The sequence below is a fragment of the Protopterus annectens genome, chromosome 1.part1 (assembly GCF_019279795.1).
Source record: "Protopterus annectens isolate FY-2018-M chromosome 1.part1, PAN1.0, whole genome shotgun sequence".
NCBI lineage: Eukaryota > Metazoa > Chordata > Ceratodontiformes > Protopteridae > Protopterus > Protopterus annectens.
This window is the reverse complement of record NC_056726.1, coordinates 349,258,632-349,279,425: the sequence shown is the minus strand read 5'-3', so window position 1 is coordinate 349,279,425 and position 20,794 is coordinate 349,258,632. Positions and strand designations below refer to the sequence as shown.

The 20,794-nt window shown below is 41.4% G+C and overlaps 1 protein-coding gene across 1 annotated transcript in view; it reads right to left on the bottom strand.

The window, feature by feature from the left end:
* The window catches only part of LOC122804974 (aflatoxin B1 aldehyde reductase member 4-like), a 306,195-nt gene that overhangs the window by 207,608 nt on the left and 77,793 nt on the right, over positions 1-20,794 (bottom strand). Inside the window, exon 3 of the mRNA XM_044075223.1 lies at positions 10,640-10,744. Coding sequence (XP_043931158.1) covers positions 10,640-10,744 — 105 coding nt within the window. The remainder of the gene's footprint in view (positions 1-10,639; positions 10,745-20,794) is intronic.

Below are 20,794 nucleotides of genomic sequence, written 5' to 3'. Positions count from 1 at the left end.
CCTTCAGGAGTACCTTTGGGAGGAGAGGCAGAGGTGGAAAGGCATACACATGAAGATTGCTCCAACTGAATGAGAGAGCATCCACTTTCCAGGCTGTGGGATGAAACCTTTTTGTGCAAAACTTTGGCAGCTGGTAGTTTAGTGGAGAAGCGAACAGATCTATGTCTGGAGTTCCCCATAACACTGTCAATTTCTGAAATACTTGAGGATCCAATTTCCACTCGTGGGGATCCATAATTTGTCTGCTCAACACATCTGCTAAGGAGTTCTGTGCTCCTGGCAGAAACCTTGCCTGAAGATTTAGCTGTAAACTGAGAGCAGTCTCCCACAAAATCATTGCTTGTCTGCATAGAGGATAAGAATGCGTTCCCCCTTACTTGTTGATGTACCACATAACAGTTGTGTTGTCTGTTAGAACCAACACCTGCCCTGGAAGAAGTAAATCCTTGAAAGCTATTAATGCAAATTGGACTGCTAACATCTCCTTCAAGTTGATATGTAGATGTTGAAGTCTGGCAGGCCACGTGTCTTGTACCCATTTTCCATTCAGATGAGCTCCCCAAGCTTTGTCTGAGGCATCTGTCGTTAGAATCTGACTCGCCTCTGGCCGGGTCACAGAGAGTCCCTTGTTTAGGTGACATTCCTGAGCCCACCACAAAAATTCCTTTTGAATGCAAGGTATTATCTGAATGAGTGTCCATATCTTGGCAGTGCTGTGTCCATACATTTTTGAGATACCATTGTAGCTTCCTCATATGCAGTTTGGCATTGGGAAGTACCAGAATACAAGATGCCATGAACCCCAAGGCTTGAAGGACCGTCCTTGCAGTCAGCCTGGACTGACGAGACAATTGATGGAAGTAAAGAGAAAGATTCTTTTGTTTGTCCGGGGTCAAAAAGGCCATCTGGGATGCTGTATTCAGTCTCACACCCAGAAAGCACATGTCCTGAGAGGGTACTAGACTGGACTTTATTTCGTTCACAGAATACCCCAGGCATCTTAACACTGCTATCACATACTGTAAATGATGAAGAAGTTCGTCCTTTCCTTGGGCCAGAATCAGGCAATCGTCCAAATAAGGATAGATTTGTATTCCTCTTAGCCTGAAGAAAGCTATCACTGGAGCCAGAACCTTCGTGAACACTCTGGGCGCAGTAGATAAGCCAAAGGGCAATGCAGAGAACTGATAATGAGAAGTCCCAGCCTGAAAACGCAGATACTTCCTGCAACTGAGCCTGATAGGAACATGAAGGTAAGCCTCCTTGAGATCCAGAGTCACCATCCAGTGATCTTTGCCCAGCAGAGGTAAAAGCTGTTGTAACGTCAACATTTTGAACTTGGGAATGTCCAGATATGTGTTGAGGATAGATAAATCCAAAATTGGTCTCCACGTGTTCCCTTTCTTTGGTACTAGGAACAGGCGAGAATAAAATCCTAGACCCACTTCTGGCAGAGGGACCGGTTGTATGGCCCTTATTTGAAGTAGCAGAGAAATTTGTTTGTGAGCCTCTAGTCTTTGCTGAGGAGGAACGTCCGCATGCCTTTGAAAGGAGGCAAGGTATGGAAATAAAACTTGTAACCCTGGTGTATGATATCCAATACCCATTTGTCTTGGGTAATCAAATTCCAATTTTTCCTTGAAGAGTGCCAACCTTCCTCCCAAAGGTGCTGCCAGGCAAGAAGGATCTGGCAGCTGAAAAGGTAGGTCATTGGGCCTGTTTACGAAAGGACTGGCCCCTGCCCTCACCAAGATTGTGCAGGTGAACTCCCTGTTCTAGGTCTGAAAGAACTCTGAGCTCTGCCCCTACCACGTCTAGATCTACCCCTAGACTGAGAATCATAAAAAGGATACGTCCACCCCTTAGCAGGCCAATTCCTACTAAACTTCGGAGGCTGAACTTGCAAAAAATCTTTAACAGCCTGCATAGATTTAGCCTTGTCTTCCATTTTCTTCAAGACTGACTCCACAGGTGAACCAAACAACACATCAGACTGTAAAGGAGCATCCAAAATCCTTGTCTTAACATGGTCAGATAAATTCTGATCCCTTAGCCAGGCGTGCCTGCGAAGAACTGAACCAGTGGCAGCCACCCTAGACGAGGCCTGTACAGCATCAAAACCACATTGTAAAGAATGCTTACCCACCTGTTCAGAGACATGCACCAAATCTTGTAATTCTTTACACTCAATGCCTTCCGCCAGAGCATCCACCTTAGACTTCAATTGAGAAAGAAGATAGTTTTGATATTTCAACATATGAAACTGGCAATTCAAAGCCCTCATAGCTAAGGTAGAAGATGTATAGACTTTCTTTCCCCATCTATCCAAAGCTCTGGCCTCCTTATCTGGAGGAACCGGATTTTTTACAACAGAGGCCTTGACACCCTTGGGTCCCTGACTAACAGTTTCTGGGTCCGCCCTAGGACTCTTATAAAGATATTTATGAGCCTCAGGCACCCTGTAATACCTATCCGGTTTAACAGGAGCAGGAGGCAGAGAATCAGGATTAAGTGAAGCCTTTGCAAACACATCTTCCACAACATCCAGAACAGGGGGTATTAGCCAAGGGCCTATGCTGGGGTAAAAGCAAAAATTCCCTAAGCCTTTTCCTGGAATCAGAGAAGTCCTGACCTTCCCACTTAAAATGTTCCCTCATGGAATGAAGAGTCTCTGAAAAAGAAAAATCCTCTGGAGGAGAAGCAGAAGGAGTCGAATCATCTGCATCAGAATCAGAATAAGGAGAGTACTCCTGCAAGTCTTCAGCCGAAGACTCAAACATCCGAAGCCTGCTCAAAACTCCCCAACTCTGGCTCCACCCTAGGCCTCTTATCAGGAGGGGGCAAAGAACCTCTAATCAGAGTGATCAAATCTTCTGCCATTTTAAGCATGTGCTTCTTGGGCACAGACCCTGCTGAACTAGGAGTGACACCAACAGAAGCTAAACCTGGCCTGCCTCTGGGAGAAGCCTTGGAAACAGAAGGAGAGGGCCTAACCACCCTAGGAAGGGAGGGGAGTACAGTAACCTGAGAAGCCCCATCAGCCTGACCTGCCTCCTGAGAGGCCACATCCTGCAATATCAAAGTCTCCCCCTGGGACTCCAGAGAAGCCTCCATCGAACCACCGGTTCCACTGGCGCCTCTAAAGAACCGGCGTCCGAACTGACGACTCTTCTTGCCTGGGTTTAACTGCTTTGTCTTTGCGCTTCTTGAAGCGGGCGGAGACTCCGACGGCATATTATAATTGCACCGCTTCAAGACCAGCCTAGCACAATCTAACCTTCGCAATAGTGCGCTTATTGAACCTAGCACAAAAGCGACACCCAACAACGTCGTGCTCAGGACCCAAACAAGGAATACACAAAGAATGATCATCCCTATCGGTATCTGTTTCCCACAAGAAATACAGTTATTCACTTTTTCTGACATCCGGTAGAACACTGAGGCAAGAAAAAACCAAAATATTCCCCAACGGGGTACTTAGCCAACTTTGATTCGGTCTGAAACTCTGAACTCGAAAAATTTCAGAACGCCGAACGGCACTTGCAACGCTGCTTCTGCATCGGACCATGCGGCAAAAAAGACTGAGGATATGACGTCGGTCATGCGCATTTGTACCCTGACGTCCTGATGTCAGTCTTAAGCGCCTTGAACGACGTCAGCCTAATACTTTGGTATTCGGGCCGACCGAGGACAGCGGACTACCCATATGTAAGGACTGCAGCAATGTGAGATGAAGAACATCTACAGTGTTAGTAGCTTTATCACAGATCCGTTTACCAATGAAATGTCCTGCTTTTAACGGATAATCACTAATCTTGAGATTCATTAAACTGACTTCATCACATTTCTCCAGAACATTTTCATTACGTCGTACTCTACCAATAGTCTGTAAAAGAGCTTTCCGACTAGGTAAACTATGCACAGCGTCCAATGAAGTTGAAGCCATAGCTAAATCTACTATGCAACAAGGGTTATCTCTACTATATTTTGCTCTGACTTTAATATCGGTATTTAAATTATACCGTTCAATTTCAGTAGGATCTGCAGAATGATAATGCGCGACAGATTTTAACAATTTATCGCCTTCTGGAACTGAAACAGTTACAGCTCTACCTTTACATTTAAGATCTGATTTGTCTTTACATCCCCAATAGCGTCTACTCTGCCGATTCTTCTCCAAATGATACAGATATCCTTCTATGGATAACATTTCTTTCCCTCTTTGCGATAATATGTAATGATAAATGTTCCCCAGAATTCCTGGTGCAAACTCTACCACTTCCGCCATCTTTACGTAACAAAAACAAATTAACAGACTATATAGCTAGCTATTGAATAGTTAGGTGGAACGCTGGGGTGGAGATTATCACTATATGATTATTGTCGGTTAATTGGCTGTCGACAATTAACTATTTCAGTGAATTCATATGTTGGTAATTCAGTCCAACGTTCGGTGATTCGTACGTTCGGTCTATGAAAGTAGATATATATATATATATATATATATATATATAATCCATCCCGGACTGCAAAAGTGAATACACTCTTAACATCTACATTTATAACAAGTGTACACAACTGTACTATGTTCTTAGTGGTTCACTGTTGCAGTCATTACATTTAGGTGGAGTCCCAAAGCTATGGTTGGGAGGCTGGAACTAGATAGCAGTAGGAGCGGCTAGGAGGCCCTGCAGAACTGCAGTGGCAAAGCCTGCCCTGGATTTAGAGTAAAGTGGCAGATGATAATGCTTTATAAAGGTGTGCACTGAACTCAAGTAGCTGCCTCTAGGTCTGTGGTTGGTACTCCCCTGAGAAAGGCTGCTGAGGTGCTGCAGCTCTGGTGGAATGAGGCCTAATGCCCTTAGGCACTGGCTTGCCATGGTGCAAGTAGCAGAAACGAATGCAGTGGCCTAACCACTTAGAAATAGTCTGCTTTGAGATGGGCTTTCCTTGTGATCCTGCAGCATATGCCACTAGTAACTGCTCTGTCTTCCTGAAAGCTTTGGTTCTGTCCAAGAAGAATCTAAGTTGTCTGTGTGTATGTCCAAAGAATGCAGAATTCTCTCCCCCTTGTTCTGTGGATTTGGGTAAAAGGTTGGCAGATGGATGGCTTGGTTAAGAGCCACACTGGACACTACTTTAGGCATAAAATGTTGGGTTTATCCTCATGGAGACCCTGTCCGGATGAAAAATGATGAAAGGTTCCACAGCCATGAGCGCCTGTAGCTCTAAAACCAGTCTTGCAGAAGTAATTGCTAAGAGCAGAGCTGTTTTCCAAGATAGAAACTTCATATTAGCAGTAGCAGCTGGCTCAAAAGGAGGCAGGGTGAATTTTTCCAAGACATAGTTGAAGTCCCATGTAGGTATTGATGGTCTCCTTGGGGGCCTTAAATTTTTGGCTCCTCTGAGGTACTGCTTTAATAAAGGGTGAGAAAAAAGTGGTGGCTCTGTACTGTAATGAGCCAAAATGGCAGAGGCATAAATTTTAATTGATGAAAAAGATAGGCCTTTGTCCAGCATCTCAGTTAAGTATTGCAAAATCTGAGGAATATTTGGTACTGCTGCATCAGTTCCTTTTGCCTGGTTCTAGGCACAGAATCTCTTCCATTTTCCAGCATAAGACTTTCTAGTACTAGGCCTTCTGGCTTCCAGAATGACATCCATCACAGCTTTATTGAGAGGTGTTTTTTGTATGACTACATTATCCGCCATGCTGCCAAGTTTAATGTCCTGAGTTGGCTGTGCATTATCAGATTGTTTTGCTGGGACAGTAGTCGAGGTATTTGAGGTAAGGTCCAAGCTGGGTATAGAGATAAGTTTCTTAGTATTGGATACCAGTACTGGCGTGGCCAGTCTGGGCAATCACGATCATCTTTGGCTTCACCTGTCTGACCTTTAGGAGCACCATGGGGAGGAGAGGCAGTGGAGGAAAGGCATACTGATAGGGCATCCACTTTCCATGCTTGTCTGCGATACCATCCTTGTGCAGAATCTTTTTAGTTGGTAATTGAGAGGGGAGGCAAAGAGATCTATGTCTGGGCATCCCCATTTCCTTGTTATCATGCTGAAGACTTGTGGATCCAGCCTCCACTCGTGGGGATCCATGAGGTTTCTGCTTAGTTCGTCTGCCAGAGTATTTTCCTTTCCTGGCAGGAATTGTGCCTGCAGATGTACTTGGCAAGTCAAAGCTACATCCCACAAAGTCATGGCTAGTCTGCAAAGGGGGTAAGAATGTGTGCCCCCCTGCTTGTTTATATACCACATGACCGTGGTTTTGTCTGTCTTTATCAGTAGTTGGCCCGGATGATGAAGGTCCTTGAAGGCTGTCAGGGCATTTTGAACAGCTAACATCTCTTTTTGATTGATATGTAGATGCATTTGGTTTGAGGACCATGTGTCCTGAATGCATCTTCCTGCCATATGGGCTCCCCAGGGATAGTCCGATGCATCCGTTGTTAGTGTCTGCCTGGCTGGAGGTAATGTGAATGGCTGTCCCTTGTTCTGGTGACAAGCCTTTGCCCACTACTGAAACTCCTGTTGCAGGCAGGGAATGAGAGTAATGACTGGTTCCAGGCTGTGGCAATGTTGAGTCAAACACTTTAGGTACCACTGAAGTTTCCTCATATGCAGTCTTGCATATGGAATTAGTAGGATGCAGGATGCCATGAAGCCCAAAGCCTGCAGAATTTTTATTGTAGATAACTGGGCCTTTGTTAACATTTTGAAATAGGTAGTCAGTTGCCTTTGTCTGGCATGAGATAAGCCATCTGGGCAGTTGTATTCAAGCTTGCACCCTGGAATGTTCTCTTGTGTGGGTACTAGTTTTGGTTTCTTTTTGTTGACTGTGTACCCTAGGCATGTTAGAAGTCTTTTCACAAACGCCATATGTTGAAGTAGAATGTCCTTGTTCTCTGCTTGAATGAGACAGTCTTCCAAGTACAGATATATTTCTATTCCTCTTTGTCTGCAGAATGCAATTACTGGTGCCAGGCACTTTGTAAAGACCCTGGGTGCAGTAGATAAGCCAAAGGGCAGTGCAGAGAATTGGTAATGCACTGAGCCAGCCTTGAATCTGAGGTATCTTTCTGCATGATTGTCTGATTGGAACATGCAGGTATGCCTCTTTTAGGTCTAAAGTCACAAGCCAAGCATTCTTGCCCAGCATGGGCAGAAGCTGCTGCAAAGTCAACGTTTTGAATTTTGGAATATCCAAGAAAGTGTTCAGAATAGATAGGTCCAGTATCGGCCTCCAGGCCTTGTTCTTTCTGGGTACCAAGAACAGTCTTGAGTAAAATCCTTGTCCCTGCTCTTGCTCTGGTACTTGTTGAATGGCCCCCATGTCCATGAGGGATGAGACTTGTTTTTGTGCCTCTGCCCATTGATTTTTTGGCAGATCTGGCCAGCCGTTTGCCTTTGGCAGAGTATGGAAATGGAACTTGTAGCCTTGTGACACTGTTTAGAACCCACTTGTCCTGGGTTATGATGTGCCAATTTTGAACAAAAAGTGCTAATTTTCCCCCTAAGGGTGCTGCCAGAAGATAAGTGCTTGGTGCAGGCAGGGGGGAGTCATTGGGACTGTTTTCTGTATGTTTGTGATCCATCTTCTCCAGCTTTGGAGGGAGAAGCACCCCATTGCTTGGGCCTATAAGAACCTTGCACCTAAGATCTGCCCCTAGGGCATCTGGATCTGCCCCTTTGAGGTCTGACACAGGAAAGGACCAATTTTTTTGTAGGCCAGTGTCTACTAAATCTAGGTGGCTGTACTTGTAAAAACATCTTTGACAGCTTGCATAGATTTAGCTTTGCATAGATTTAGCTTTGTCCTCCATTTTCTTTAACACCTCTTCTGCCTTAACACCAAACAAAGCATCATGCTGTAAAGGTGCATCTAGTAATTTAACCAACATGATAGGGCAGATTTTGTTCTTTTAACCAAGCATGCCTCCTAATTACAGAACCCGTAAATGCAGCCCTGCAGGAGGCCTCCAAAGAATCAAAACCACATTGCAAAGTATGTTTTCCAACTTGTTCTGCTGCATACAATAAATCCTGCATTACCTTGTTTTTCTGCACATACAGAATAACATTTTCTGTTTAAGCAATCCCATGACATGTTGCTGCTACTTAAGCATATGAAAATCGACAGTTTAAGACCCTTATTGCCAAAGTTGCAGATGTGGCAACCTTTTTTCCTCATCTATCCAGTGCCCTTGAATCTGTCAGAGGGGTAGGGTTTTTTGCAGTGGAAGCCTCAACTCCTTTTGGACCCTGTGAAATAGTTTGGGTCAGCAGCAGGGTTTTTAAAAAGAAATTTGTGCGAGTCAGGAACCCTGTAATATCCGTCAGGCTTAACAGGAGCTGGGGGTAAGGAGTCAGGGGTCAGACTAGACGCCGAAAACACATCAACAAATGTCTAACACAGGTGGAATGGCTAGAGGCCTGTGCTGAGGTAGTAAAAGAAAACCCCCGAGCCTCTTTTTAGATTCAGAAAAATCTTGGCTCTCCCAGTGGAAATGCTCCCTCATGGTATGCAAGGTTTCCCCTCAGGAGGAGATGCTGAAGGTATAGATTCTTCAGCATCAGAATCCTCATGGGGGGAAGAGAATATTCCTGATCAGAAGAGGAATCTGAAGAAATAGAAACCTGATCTGAAGATTCATAGTCAGTGTCTTGCCTAGGCCTCTTATCAGGTAGGGGATGTGAACCACTGATCAAGGTAATCAAGTCGTCAGTGAGCATCTGTTTTTGGGCATAGAGGCCTGTCCACATGGCTCGTTTGTTTCCTTGCTTTAGAAGGTTGTTTAGTCTTTGCCTTTGAAGCTGAAGTCGTCTTAATGTAAAGATGTTTAGGTCCGAATACACCCTCAGAAGCCAGTACCTACTCAGCGGCTCCGAAACCATCTCAGGAATTAGTGTCAGAGGCTCCAATACCTTGAGTATCCAGTGGCATGGCCAACTCTACGTGGTAGTTGGTAGCGGCCTGCGACTCTGAAGTAGCGGGCGTCAGGGGCTGCGAAAGTGCCGCACTGAGAACCGGCGACTGGCATAGGAGAAGCTTCGTCGGTTTTGGGCCTCTGTTGTTTTTCTCTAACCTTTTCTTTGCGCTTTTAGTAAACTCCGGTAGTCGGGTGGCTATCGGACATTTCAGGATAATTAAACAGACTTCCAAAAAAATTGAAAGCAAAATCATACAGATGCTCAATAGTCGTTGGTTAAATCTAGCACAAAACCGACAACCAGTAATGTCGTGATCAGGGCCCAGGCAAGGAATACAGTCAAGAATGAAAATCCTTATGAGGTATTTGCTTTCTACAAGAAATGCAATTAACTTTTTCTGACATCAGTCTGGAGCAAGAAAAAAAAGTTTCCCCAACGGGGTACTTAGCTCTATTGAAGACTTCGGATCTGAAACTCAAACACGAAAACCTCAAGAGTTGGCTGACCGGCACTTGCCAACTGCTTCTGCTATGGGCACAGCGCAGCAAGAAAGACTGAAGAAAATGGTGTCGGCTGCTTCTTTTATACTCCTGACGACCTGATGTCAGGGAAGGGGCAACAGCAGCCGATGCAGGACCCAAGACTTTGGAATTCAGGCCAGCTGAGGGAAACCTTCCAGCAGGATTACCCAAATGTAATGACTGCAACAGTGAAACAACATCTGCAGGGCTTCTTAAAGCATCACAGGGTGCTGCATGTCAGAAGGGTCATACAGTTCACCCTCCCTCTGCAGAGGTTTAATGAACGTAAACTATTAAGAAAGACTGGTCTCAGTGTAGAGCAAAACCAAGAGACAGTTGCTTGTTATTCTGGTAATAGCACATCAATAATCTATTTATATATTGTAACATCTTACACAATTAGAAGCAGGTACTCAACAGAATATCTAACATTTTTCATTAAAACCAACATTTGCTGTAAAGTATTTCATAAGCTTCCATGGAATATTTCAGCATTACTACTACTTTGACTTAGTATGGGGTTCTCAATTTTTTTTTTATTGAAACAAGTTTACCAACATTTTCATTGCGATTCAATTCGCATCTCAGGCTTATTACAATTACACTTAAATCACAGACTGCATGAATCTTTGCAGCTAAAATGTCAGCAATCGAATGTCTTCAACAGACTGAGGGGACCTTGCTGCAGCTCTCAAATCCAAATTCATTACATTACCACATTAATAAGTAATACAAGCCTAGTCTCCAACTCAGATTATTCATACAGACTGGTACAACTACTTATTTCAGGACTGTCACCCACTCTGGTCCAAATTTGTGCAAACAATGTCTACCGGGCTTGGTATTTTGAGGCTGTAGATAGATACACACCCCACCTTTAGGGCAATTCAGTTTGAGTTTAAGCTATGTTTTGATCTTGTACTGATTTTTTTTTTTTTTTGCACAAGAAAATAAGTTGCATATCGTACTTTACCAAATCAGAATATAATGCAAATTAGCAACCTTGTCTTACAGTGTGCAGGCCATAACAGGTAAAATCCATTTATTGGACCATGCATGATGTTTATGAATCCCCTAGCCTCTCAGCTACATAATAACCCTTCATAGTGTACCATCTCATCTATCATATAACATAGCTAAAAATAAAATAACATTTCTTGAATAAAGAAATACCAGTATACCTGGTAGACAGTAGGAATAATCCAGTTATTGTTTCTGCAAATGCAGATGATCTCAGCTACTTCCCAGGATGCAAAGTTAGATAAGCCAAGCTCCTTAAACTTTCCCTGAAAAACAGAATGCAAGAGTCCAACATCAGGTCGAGTCTGAGCAAACCATTACTACATTATACCAGGTTCTACAAGGAAACGTCTGATAGAAACAGCATCTAAACAATGAAAAACATACGACCAATTTCTCATTATTTGCTCCATATATTAACTGGACAAGTAAATGAATCTTGCAAGACTTTCATCCATGATGTAGGTCAAAGAAAAACAGACTATGACTAGGCCAATAAATCATTTCTAAAGAATATTTGGCCAATTATCCCTTGTGCTGTACTGTTTTGACATCTTTAAATGCACTCATCATCTTTTGTTCCCTAATCCTTTGACTATTGTCCTTTTTCCTATTAACTGTCACAAACTAGTTAGGCTATTTTTGTGCTCTCTACATAAAAAGGTCTTGGCTTTATATTGGGATGGCATACTGTCAAGAAATAAATTATTCTGGGATAGCAGTCTATAAAATGTCATAAGATTGTGTTCTAATTTTTAAAGTCAAATCAGCTGCATCTTGAAATTTAATGAAAAAATAACGTTCATCAGCACTTGGAAGGTGAAAGTTTTTATAAAGCACAACCTCCAAGCCCAAGATCACAACACAATGTTTCTGGTAGCTTTTACATTTGTTACTCTGAAAAGTGAAACTAAGTGTCTTAAGTTTTGTAAATATTTCCATTTGGAAGTTTAATGGCCATAATGACCTTCATTTAATACTTCCTATGAATGTTAATCTCTCTATAAAATTTATTTTCAAGACAAAATAATTTGGCATTTGCAGAAAGTACAAGAGCCAACTATCCAAAGCAAGAGGACAGCAGCAACTCAGATGTATAAAATGTTATACACTTGTAAAGTTTTTTTTTTGCAAGAACTTCAAAAAAAATGACAAAATATAGAGACAGTATTTTTAGTTACAAAGTATTAAAAACACAATAGTGATAATACTGTGATAATTACACCACTTGTCAGCAAAAGTAAACCACCTGTATGTCTGTTACAAAGTATCAAAAAACACTAGTGTAACTGATTGCCATTGTGGCACACACCAATACAGGACCACACATACAGCAAATCTGAGAAAAATTATAAAACTCATGCAAAACACATTTAAGTGATAACTTCATGTATAAAGATGTGCCCTAGGATTCAGAAGGACTCACTGTTTGCAGTATCTGCCTACACTAGGTAGGTCAGTTAGAGAAAATACAATTCAGAGAGACAGCTATGGCTGCAGTGACCAAATAACTCATCTGCTCATTAGCATGTCTCAGAATCCCACAGTAGCTACACACCCTTTACTTCAGCTCTCCAAATTTTTTTTTTTTTTAAACTCTACAGTTCTTAATTTCTGGAAGGATCTCATTGTCACCTTGGTTCTAAATAGCTTTTTATGAAGGAAGTTTGTGGTACCTTCTCCCTGTCTGAAGACCAAAAATTACTAGTTCAGTACTTCATTTTATTTGGAAGTGTATTACTTCGGTTTCTTATTTTAGTTTGGATTGTAACAAGTGACTTGTGTTACATCAGGCTTTATTTTACTTGTAGGCCAAGCTCATTACTATGTACAAGGTTACCAATCATGACTTATGATCCTTTGTAGTTTTATGTATACATTATTTTTTCATGGGTTAAAGTTATTGAAAAGTTGATCTAATGAAGCCCAGTCGGTTGATGAAAGTGATTATGAATTAAAGCAGAGTAATTCTGTGACTATGCCAACTTCAGTTCCTTCACAGAAGAGGAATTAACATCTGAAGTTTTGGAGTGTTTCTTACTGTTGCTGAACACTGTAAAGTTTGTTTTTATTTGTAATTTTATTTGCAAACAAGTACAGTGAAGTCAGTCCACTACCTTAATGATGGAGACAGTTATCTCCTAGTGTCTCTGTTGTGTTTATTTTATTTAAGCACCTTTACTAAATCACTTAAGACAGATGCAAACATACATTAACATAAAAAAACATTTTAACATTTTCCCATTTAAATACAATATACATTATATATTTTATTTGCTGCTATCAGTCCAACATGCCTTCCTTTAAACCTCACTCCTTGTCCTCATTATGCATGTATTGTTCCCACAACTTCCATTTACTTCTATGAAATTCGTTCCTTCCCTTTTCTAAGCATCCAACTTCCGTTTTTTTTTTTTTTTTTACAATATTCACAACCTGAAATACACAGTTGGTGTAGACTAATTTCCATTTTCTAGCAATTGCTTTTTTGTCAGCCAAAAGAATTAAACTTACAGTCTTAATGTCTAGCCAATTCAAATCCTGTATCCCAGCTCAAAAGAATCACTTCCTTACTCACAGCCATTTGTTCTCCCAATATTTCTGACAAAGTATTCTGAGGAATCTTTCAAGTCTGCCAAACCATTACACTCCCAAACGTGTTCCCAGTTACCACTCATCTCCATCACACCTCCAACATTTGCTATCTAAGTCTGCTTGGGGAAGTCAAATAACCCAAACACTTGTATGTACAAGACAGCTAAACCTCCAAGAGCGAGGTCCAAGACTGTCCAAACTGCAATTTCGTTACCCAATTGTTACTGAAAATTGCAAAAAATAGACATTCTGGGAGAAAAAGTCCCTGTAAACCCAAGGGGTGGCCCCTGGGAACACTAGCTTAAATACAGGGATCTTTCACGGCAGTTAGGCTGAATGCTAGTTCTCAGTCCTGATTAAATGCCATATCCCTAAGTGCTTTGAAGCCAAGGGCCGCTAAGCTATACACGTTTTTACAATATACTCTATATATTATATTTTGAGAAGTATTTTTTAATGTTTGTTTAATTAGTAGAGTTCAAAGTATTGCATGCACACTTTTTAAAAATATTTGTTTTAGAAATGGCTAAATCTGCCATTACTTTAATGAGCATGGTCACGTAATTGTTTTTAAAATCAAGGTACCAGTATTTAAATGGCTGGTTGAATGGTTGTTACTATTCTGATGAATTCCACCAGATGTAGTTTGGATGAAAGCGCTTAACTTTATTAAATCTTTGTGACACTTTCCATCTAGTTTTGGGCTGCATTTTCTTTTGGATTACAATTTTCAGTAACAATAAGTTACAGGAACTGCGGTTTGGACAGTCCTTGGCCATCGCTCCTGAAGATTATAGGGTATACAAATACCTATGCAAACACTTCCAAGCAAAGATCTTAAACCTTCTGGACTTTGTTGCATACTTGGGAACCAGTGTTTTTTTTACACTTCATCCTGACTTTGTGATACACAAGGTTCATGGATGTGAGGAGGATTTACCAGAGCAAATGATCTTCGTCACTCAACACTATGTCAGATGAGACAGCAGTAGCACTCTACCTAGCAGCCCTGCAATACATTAGCAAGGGTGTCCCTTTTACATTCTCATACAGGCACTACTCCATTCATGTACACCCCCCACCACATATCCAACCCAACAATGAGAAAGCTCCCCCCACAGTCCATCTCAGCCATGAAACAAACTTAAGTCTCACACACTTTTGTACTTAATCCCACCAGTGCTCCCACCCACACACATTCATACCTCTACAGACATGCACACAGTAACAATCCATACTCTCACATCTTTGAACTTACATGCACAATGACTCCTTCCACAGAGTGAATGGGTGACTGCAGGCAGTCCTTTGACTGCATTCACTTTTAACTCCAACAATAAGATTTCACACCATCAAGTGATACTCGGAAATTTTTTAGTGGCATACAAATGATCTGCTTGAATTTCTTGGGGATAAGATATGGCCACTAGTTAGCCACTCCAAGACTGCCATATTATGCAGCTCTGCCCACAAAACAGCCCTCCACACTAAGGCCCTCACTATCTGAAAACTCAATGGTAGGGTATTCCAAGATTCAGAAAGACTTAACATGGGGGGGGGGGGGACATGACATGATGTTATGGCTTGCCCCCTAGCCAGGATGCATTTATTTTCCTGTAATGCACATCACTGGATACAAATGAATATATTTTTGAGGGGCAAGTGAAAATATATATAATCTTTACCTTATGATGTAATGCCAACTTGGGGGACAGTTACATTCTATACATGCACTAAATTCTTCACCCTGAAAAGAACAAATGTCCACCCCTATTAAGGTGCTACATCATTCCAGACTTGCTGTGAAATGTATGTAGAATATTGCAACATGGTACCTATATGCAGCAGACCGTGTTAGTCCCCCTTTGACACAATATACAACCATAAATCTCTGGCATCTACTTCTGTGAAGTACAGGCCAACACTAGGGGACTCTGGCTAACAAAGTTCGCAGATGACTGCAAACTGGGAGCAATTATTGAATCCCCAAATGATGCAGATATTCTACAAAAGGGCCTTACAGAAACAGATGCATGGTGCCAGAGCCATGGGCTCAAGCTCAGTGCGAAGGAATGTATAGTTATCCCATTTAAGAAAAAACATGTACCCGTGAATTACTACATAGGTGTCAGTACACTGAACACCAAAAGTGTGATGAGACTTGGGGACACAGGTGGACAGTGGTCTCTTTCATTAGCCACATCACCACAACAGTCAGGAAATACTTCTACATGGTACACCTCATCACCAAGGGCTTTTCATCCAAAAAAAGGAGGTCATTGTACCACTGTACTCATCCCTCATTAGACCCATTATAGAATACAACGCCCAGTTTGGTATGTACCTGTCAAGACATCTGCAACAACTGGAAAGGCCACAGAAATACCTCACTAAAAGGATCACAGGCCTAAAAGCAGATGCCCTATGCTGACAGTCTAAAAAAAAACTCCATCTATACGCTGTTGCATACAGTCTACTCAAGAGGCGATCTCTGCTTAACATACAAGGCCATGTCAAACCCAGAGCTGTTGGACATGCTACACTTAAAGAAATCCCAATCCCTCCTGGGATCTAAACCTAGTCATCACAAAGAACAAAACATGATGGATAGGTTCCTGACTTAGAGACTCCCCAGACTTTGGAAGAGACTGCCCATACATGTCAAGCAGAGTGGCTCTTTGGTCCTCTTCAAAAGGAACCTTGACGACTGGATGGGAGATAGGAAATTCACCCTGGGTATCACCTCAAGTCGCCCTGCTAGCCAGAGGTCCAGGGAAGTAAATACTGTGGGAAGAAATAGCCAGGGAATTGTTATGGCTAGGCTTGTATATGCCCTAGGGCCGATAGCCTAGTACCAACCCAACCCATGAACCTCTTAAGAGGCCAATGTGCAAGAGACCCTAGCAATGTGTGAAACTGTCAAAATGTGGAACACCCTATTATTGCACTGTGCAAAAACACACCACTTCCAAGGGGTCTGGCTGATGTGGACTTTTCTGTTAGTTACGAAATCCTGTATATTTGTGACAAGAGTGTAATTTGAGGTTTGCTTACATTTTCTTCACAACAGTGCATGAAACTCATTTCACATTACTAAAAAGCCCATAATTCATGTACAAAGTAGTATGAACCACTCTACTTGTCCAAAACTGAGACTGCAGTGAAGTAACCAACCACACTAATCCCCTTAAGTTGCTGGAACATAAAAATTGACCTACATTTGCTACATAAGCATATCATGGAAAATGGGATTACCGATCACTGCAAGTCTCAAAGGAAGCTGCATCTTACTGTAAGTTAAAAACCACAGCCTATGACATTTACTTAAGCAGACAATTCACACAGACTACCCCAGTAATCAAATGTCAAATTAAATAGTTGAAAGATGGCTCACAACTAACTCCTACTTAACACCAATAAACACTTCTACTCTTCCTTCCCAAATCCCTCCAACACCTCAAAGCCTCCTTCTCAGTCTCTTCTCTAAACCCTACTATTAAGGTCGAATCTTACACTAAACTTCATGTGTTTTTATAAATAAACTTAAATTTGACATCCGCATCAAGACGACACTAAAAACTAGGACTGCTCTACAGAAATAAAACATTAACACAAGAATCTAAACTGTCCCTAGCTGAAGCCTAACTACTTGCCTACCCTACTATATGCTACCCCTATCTTCACTAACCTGCAAAAACATCTGCCAACCAAACTCAAGCTTACCTACAACAAAATTGCTAAATTTGCCACAAATCTCCCCCATCACTCACATCACTGCCTCTCCTTACAAAAACCACTGGTTAGAACTCCATAATCAGCTCATTCTGACTCGTACTATCCTCCAACAAACCACAGCCTGTCCCATCTCCATCAACCCTCATCTCTCCTTATGTCCCCAACTGGGAACTTCGTAACTCCGACCAGCACTTCTTTCAAATCACAAAACCAAACAAATCTATAGGAAAAATGCTATATAGCCACTCAGTTAGCTCCTCTTGGAACCCAACGGCCTGTCCATATCAAAAACCCTTGGAACTTCAAACTCGCTATAAAGGAACATCTGCTTAACTCCTGGAACTGCCCCTGTAAGAATCCCACTTGAACTCTGCCCACTCTACCTTATCCTCTCCTCTGCTATCACTGTCTTTACAGATACCCATTCCTACTTGTATTCTAGGTTTTCCTGCTCAGACTTTTGCCTTCCACTATACTCCTATTTTCACTTCTTACCTCTTCCTCCTCATACAGTCTATACCCCTTTTTCTTGTCCCCAGTACCTGGACCTTTCTTCCCTGCTAACTATATGCCGCACTACACTTAGGTTAGCAAATTACCCATCCTAATGATTATTCTCATGTTGAATCTGCGTTTAGATGGCTTGTAACAGCTTACATCCATGTTGAATTTTTCTCATGTATTGTATAAAATTAATCTATTTTTTGTACGAGGTATAAAATGAATATTTTTTGTATGGTTGTTTGATTAAATACTTAATTTGATTGTATAAAAAAATTAAATTGTTGTAATGAAGCTTTGCTCCTCTGGCATCTGCCCAGCCAGACTAACCTGGTTAACAAATGGCAAATAAAATAAAAATCAGCAGAAATCATTGATAAAAATGCAATGTACTCAGAAGAAAAATGGATATACAACTGTATTCAAGTGCAACGAGTAAAAAAAAAATGAAACACTAGCAACCCCCTCCACATCTTCTCCAACTAAATCTGTTGACTCAACCAATCAAGGATAAATCGGAGCAGAATCAGGAACAAATCCAGAATTACAGACATTTAATGTAATGGTGGCTACATTTTAATACACATTTTTGAAACAATGCTACAATTCTAATTCCTGACATTTAGCTGTTTTTCACCATCTTTTCTCCAAAGGTCAACAGCTTTACAAGGGGATTAAAAAGGGTTAGAGCTAACAGTGGAGTCAAAATCAAGGACTGGTCAATACAGAAGAAAAATAAGCAATTTTTTTATTCATCTAAAACTGAAAGAAAATTCAAAAGGAATTGGGGGCAATTAGAAGAGAAAAATATGTGCAGAGCATAAACAGAATCCAGAATTAAGTTAAATTGCATTTACGTCATTGCTTAAAGTGTGAGAATTTAATTTGTTTAAAAAAATGGCACTGTGGTGCATACTGCCCTGTACTGCAGCTCACCATCAGTGGTGGACCTTGGAACAAGAAATCCAGACCAGGTCTAAAATAATTGGATGGGGGCAAGAATCCAAAAATAGGGACAAATACTGCTCTTTTATAAACTTAGAAAGTTGCTGGAACAGGTGGTGTTCACTTCACCCATTATACCAAATCCCATGAATTAGTACAGGGATAACTGCCCTGGGGGGGGGGGGCATTCCAAGCCCAATCATCCCATGTGAAAATCAAACGTTGCACCTTGCGCTTATGATATGAATAATCACTGCCAACCTCCCATAGGTCGTCTGATCTTTACTTCAAAAGAAGACAGATTTATGGTCCGACCTTACTAGGGCGGGCAGAACACAGTAGGTAGTACACTAACCCCCCCCCCATATTGGTGAGTACTAAGTCCAGAACTAGAGAGTCCCTTTTTGGCATGCAGACCAACTATTCCAGATCATTTGTATTAAAGTCTTGGAACCTAAGGGTGACAAGAGCTTCTGCTCGTGTACATTTTCTCCCTCGACTGGATAGTTGAAATCTCCCATGACCAAAGTGTTTGGCTGTATAGTGAATGACTCAAGTCCAGGTAGGCAGTATGCTTCTCATGGTTCAAGGCGGGGAGCCTGTAGCTAGTGATGATGCGGTAGGGTGTTTTACCAATATTATTTGGACTTGGAGTAGCTCAAGAGTCATACTGTTTAACTAGTCTTGAGATGCATTTGGATTTAATGAAGATGGATACATCTCAACCTTTGTTTTTTTTCACTCTCATTTTGAGGTCTGAACGTGTGAAAGGCATTGTAGCCTTGCATGGCTGGAATGCTCTCTGTGGACTTCAAAGTCGTGGTGACTGCAAAGATGCCAGTATCTTCAAAGTGGAGCGGAGCTTCCAGGGAGTGCAGTTTCCTGTTCAGACTCATAGCATAAGCATAACCTCGAATTTGTCTGTAGTAGATTTTTTTACGTCGGAAATTTTATTGTCTTAGTACTGCCTAAAAAAAAAAAAAAAAAAAAAAAAAGACACTATGGGGGGAGGCAAGCATCTATGCCAGTATTTGAAAACCTAGAGGAGACAGGTGAAGACCGCCTCTGGCAATGCAGCGTGGCCCATCGACTGTCTTATAACAGTCAAAGAAAGGCCATGCATGGAAGGCAAGTGTAGGGGCCAAAATTATCCACAGCAAAAAGCAGAAACGGCCAGCACAAGACAGGAATCCAATCTTTATTTAAACATGAAGCAGACCGGTTTCAGCCCTGAAGACCTTTATCAATGCAAGAAGACAAATTCGTAGTAAAAACACCCTTTTTATAATTCAATCCTTAATTGTTCCACCAATCAGAACAAAAAAATACTAATTAATTCAAATGTAAAAGCACACCCACAACAGAATGTGTGCTCAATACAGCCACATAAAAAGTGTATTCAATGCAGCCACATAAAAAAATCAAATGCAGGAAATAAACAATTAATAAAATGAAAGATGAAAGCCTAAGAATGAAAACCATACTGAAGGATTAATATAGAACCCAATAAAGATTTTTTTCAGAGATTCAGAAAACCACACAACCTCATGAGGTGGGCTTTAAATTTCATGTATCTAGTTTTGTACCACCAATGAAGAAACATGTTGAGATATTTCAGAAATGTATACTCAAAGAGTTACATTTTGGTGGACACACCAGTGAGGGTTTGCTTTCCAATAATCTAAATCAAGCAGAAAGAGGCACTTTGGAAGCTTAAGAGCAGGAAAGATCTGGTTATAGAAGCAGGAAAGATCTGGTTATAGAAGCAGCAGATAAGAGGGTTCTATAGTGGCTATGAATTGGTCCGATTATAAAAGAGGCCAATAGACAGCTCAATGATGCCAGATTCTATACAAATATGCCTACTGATCCAACTCCACATTTCAAAATTGATAGACTTTTTTTGAATAGGTCTATGGATAGACATTTTTTTTGAATATGTCTATGAGTGAGCATCATTGATGAACAAACCTGTTTTCACCTTAAGGTCAGGGAACCCTCTTCTCAACATCTTTATCTGCTTCCTAAGGTGCACAAGAACCTTCATAATCCCCCTGGGCGGCCAATTGCTTCAGATAAGGGCTCCTTAACTAATTATTTAAAACCTTTGTTGAAGGGAGTTAGGGCTAGGATCAAAGACACAGAGTTCCTTAACATTATTGCAGACTCTCAGGTGGAAGACGAATGGTTATTATGCACCTTAGATGCAACATCATTATATACTAGCATCCCTCACTGGGATGGTCTTATGGCATTGGATTTTTGGCTCACCGAATTTGATCTTTATAGCCCTGGGTTTAATACCATTCTTCTTTGCTTGGTTGAGCCTGTATTAACTAAAAATGTTTTCCTTTTCAATGGAAAATGTTATCTACAGGTTCAGGGTACCGCTATGGGGGCTGCTTTTGCCCCTATTTATACAGACCTTTTTATGGGTTACCTGGAACATCATATGATTTATGATAGAAGCCATAATATCTTTATTGATGAAATGGATATCTGGCGTAGGTACCTGGATGACTGCTGGACGATTTGGAAAT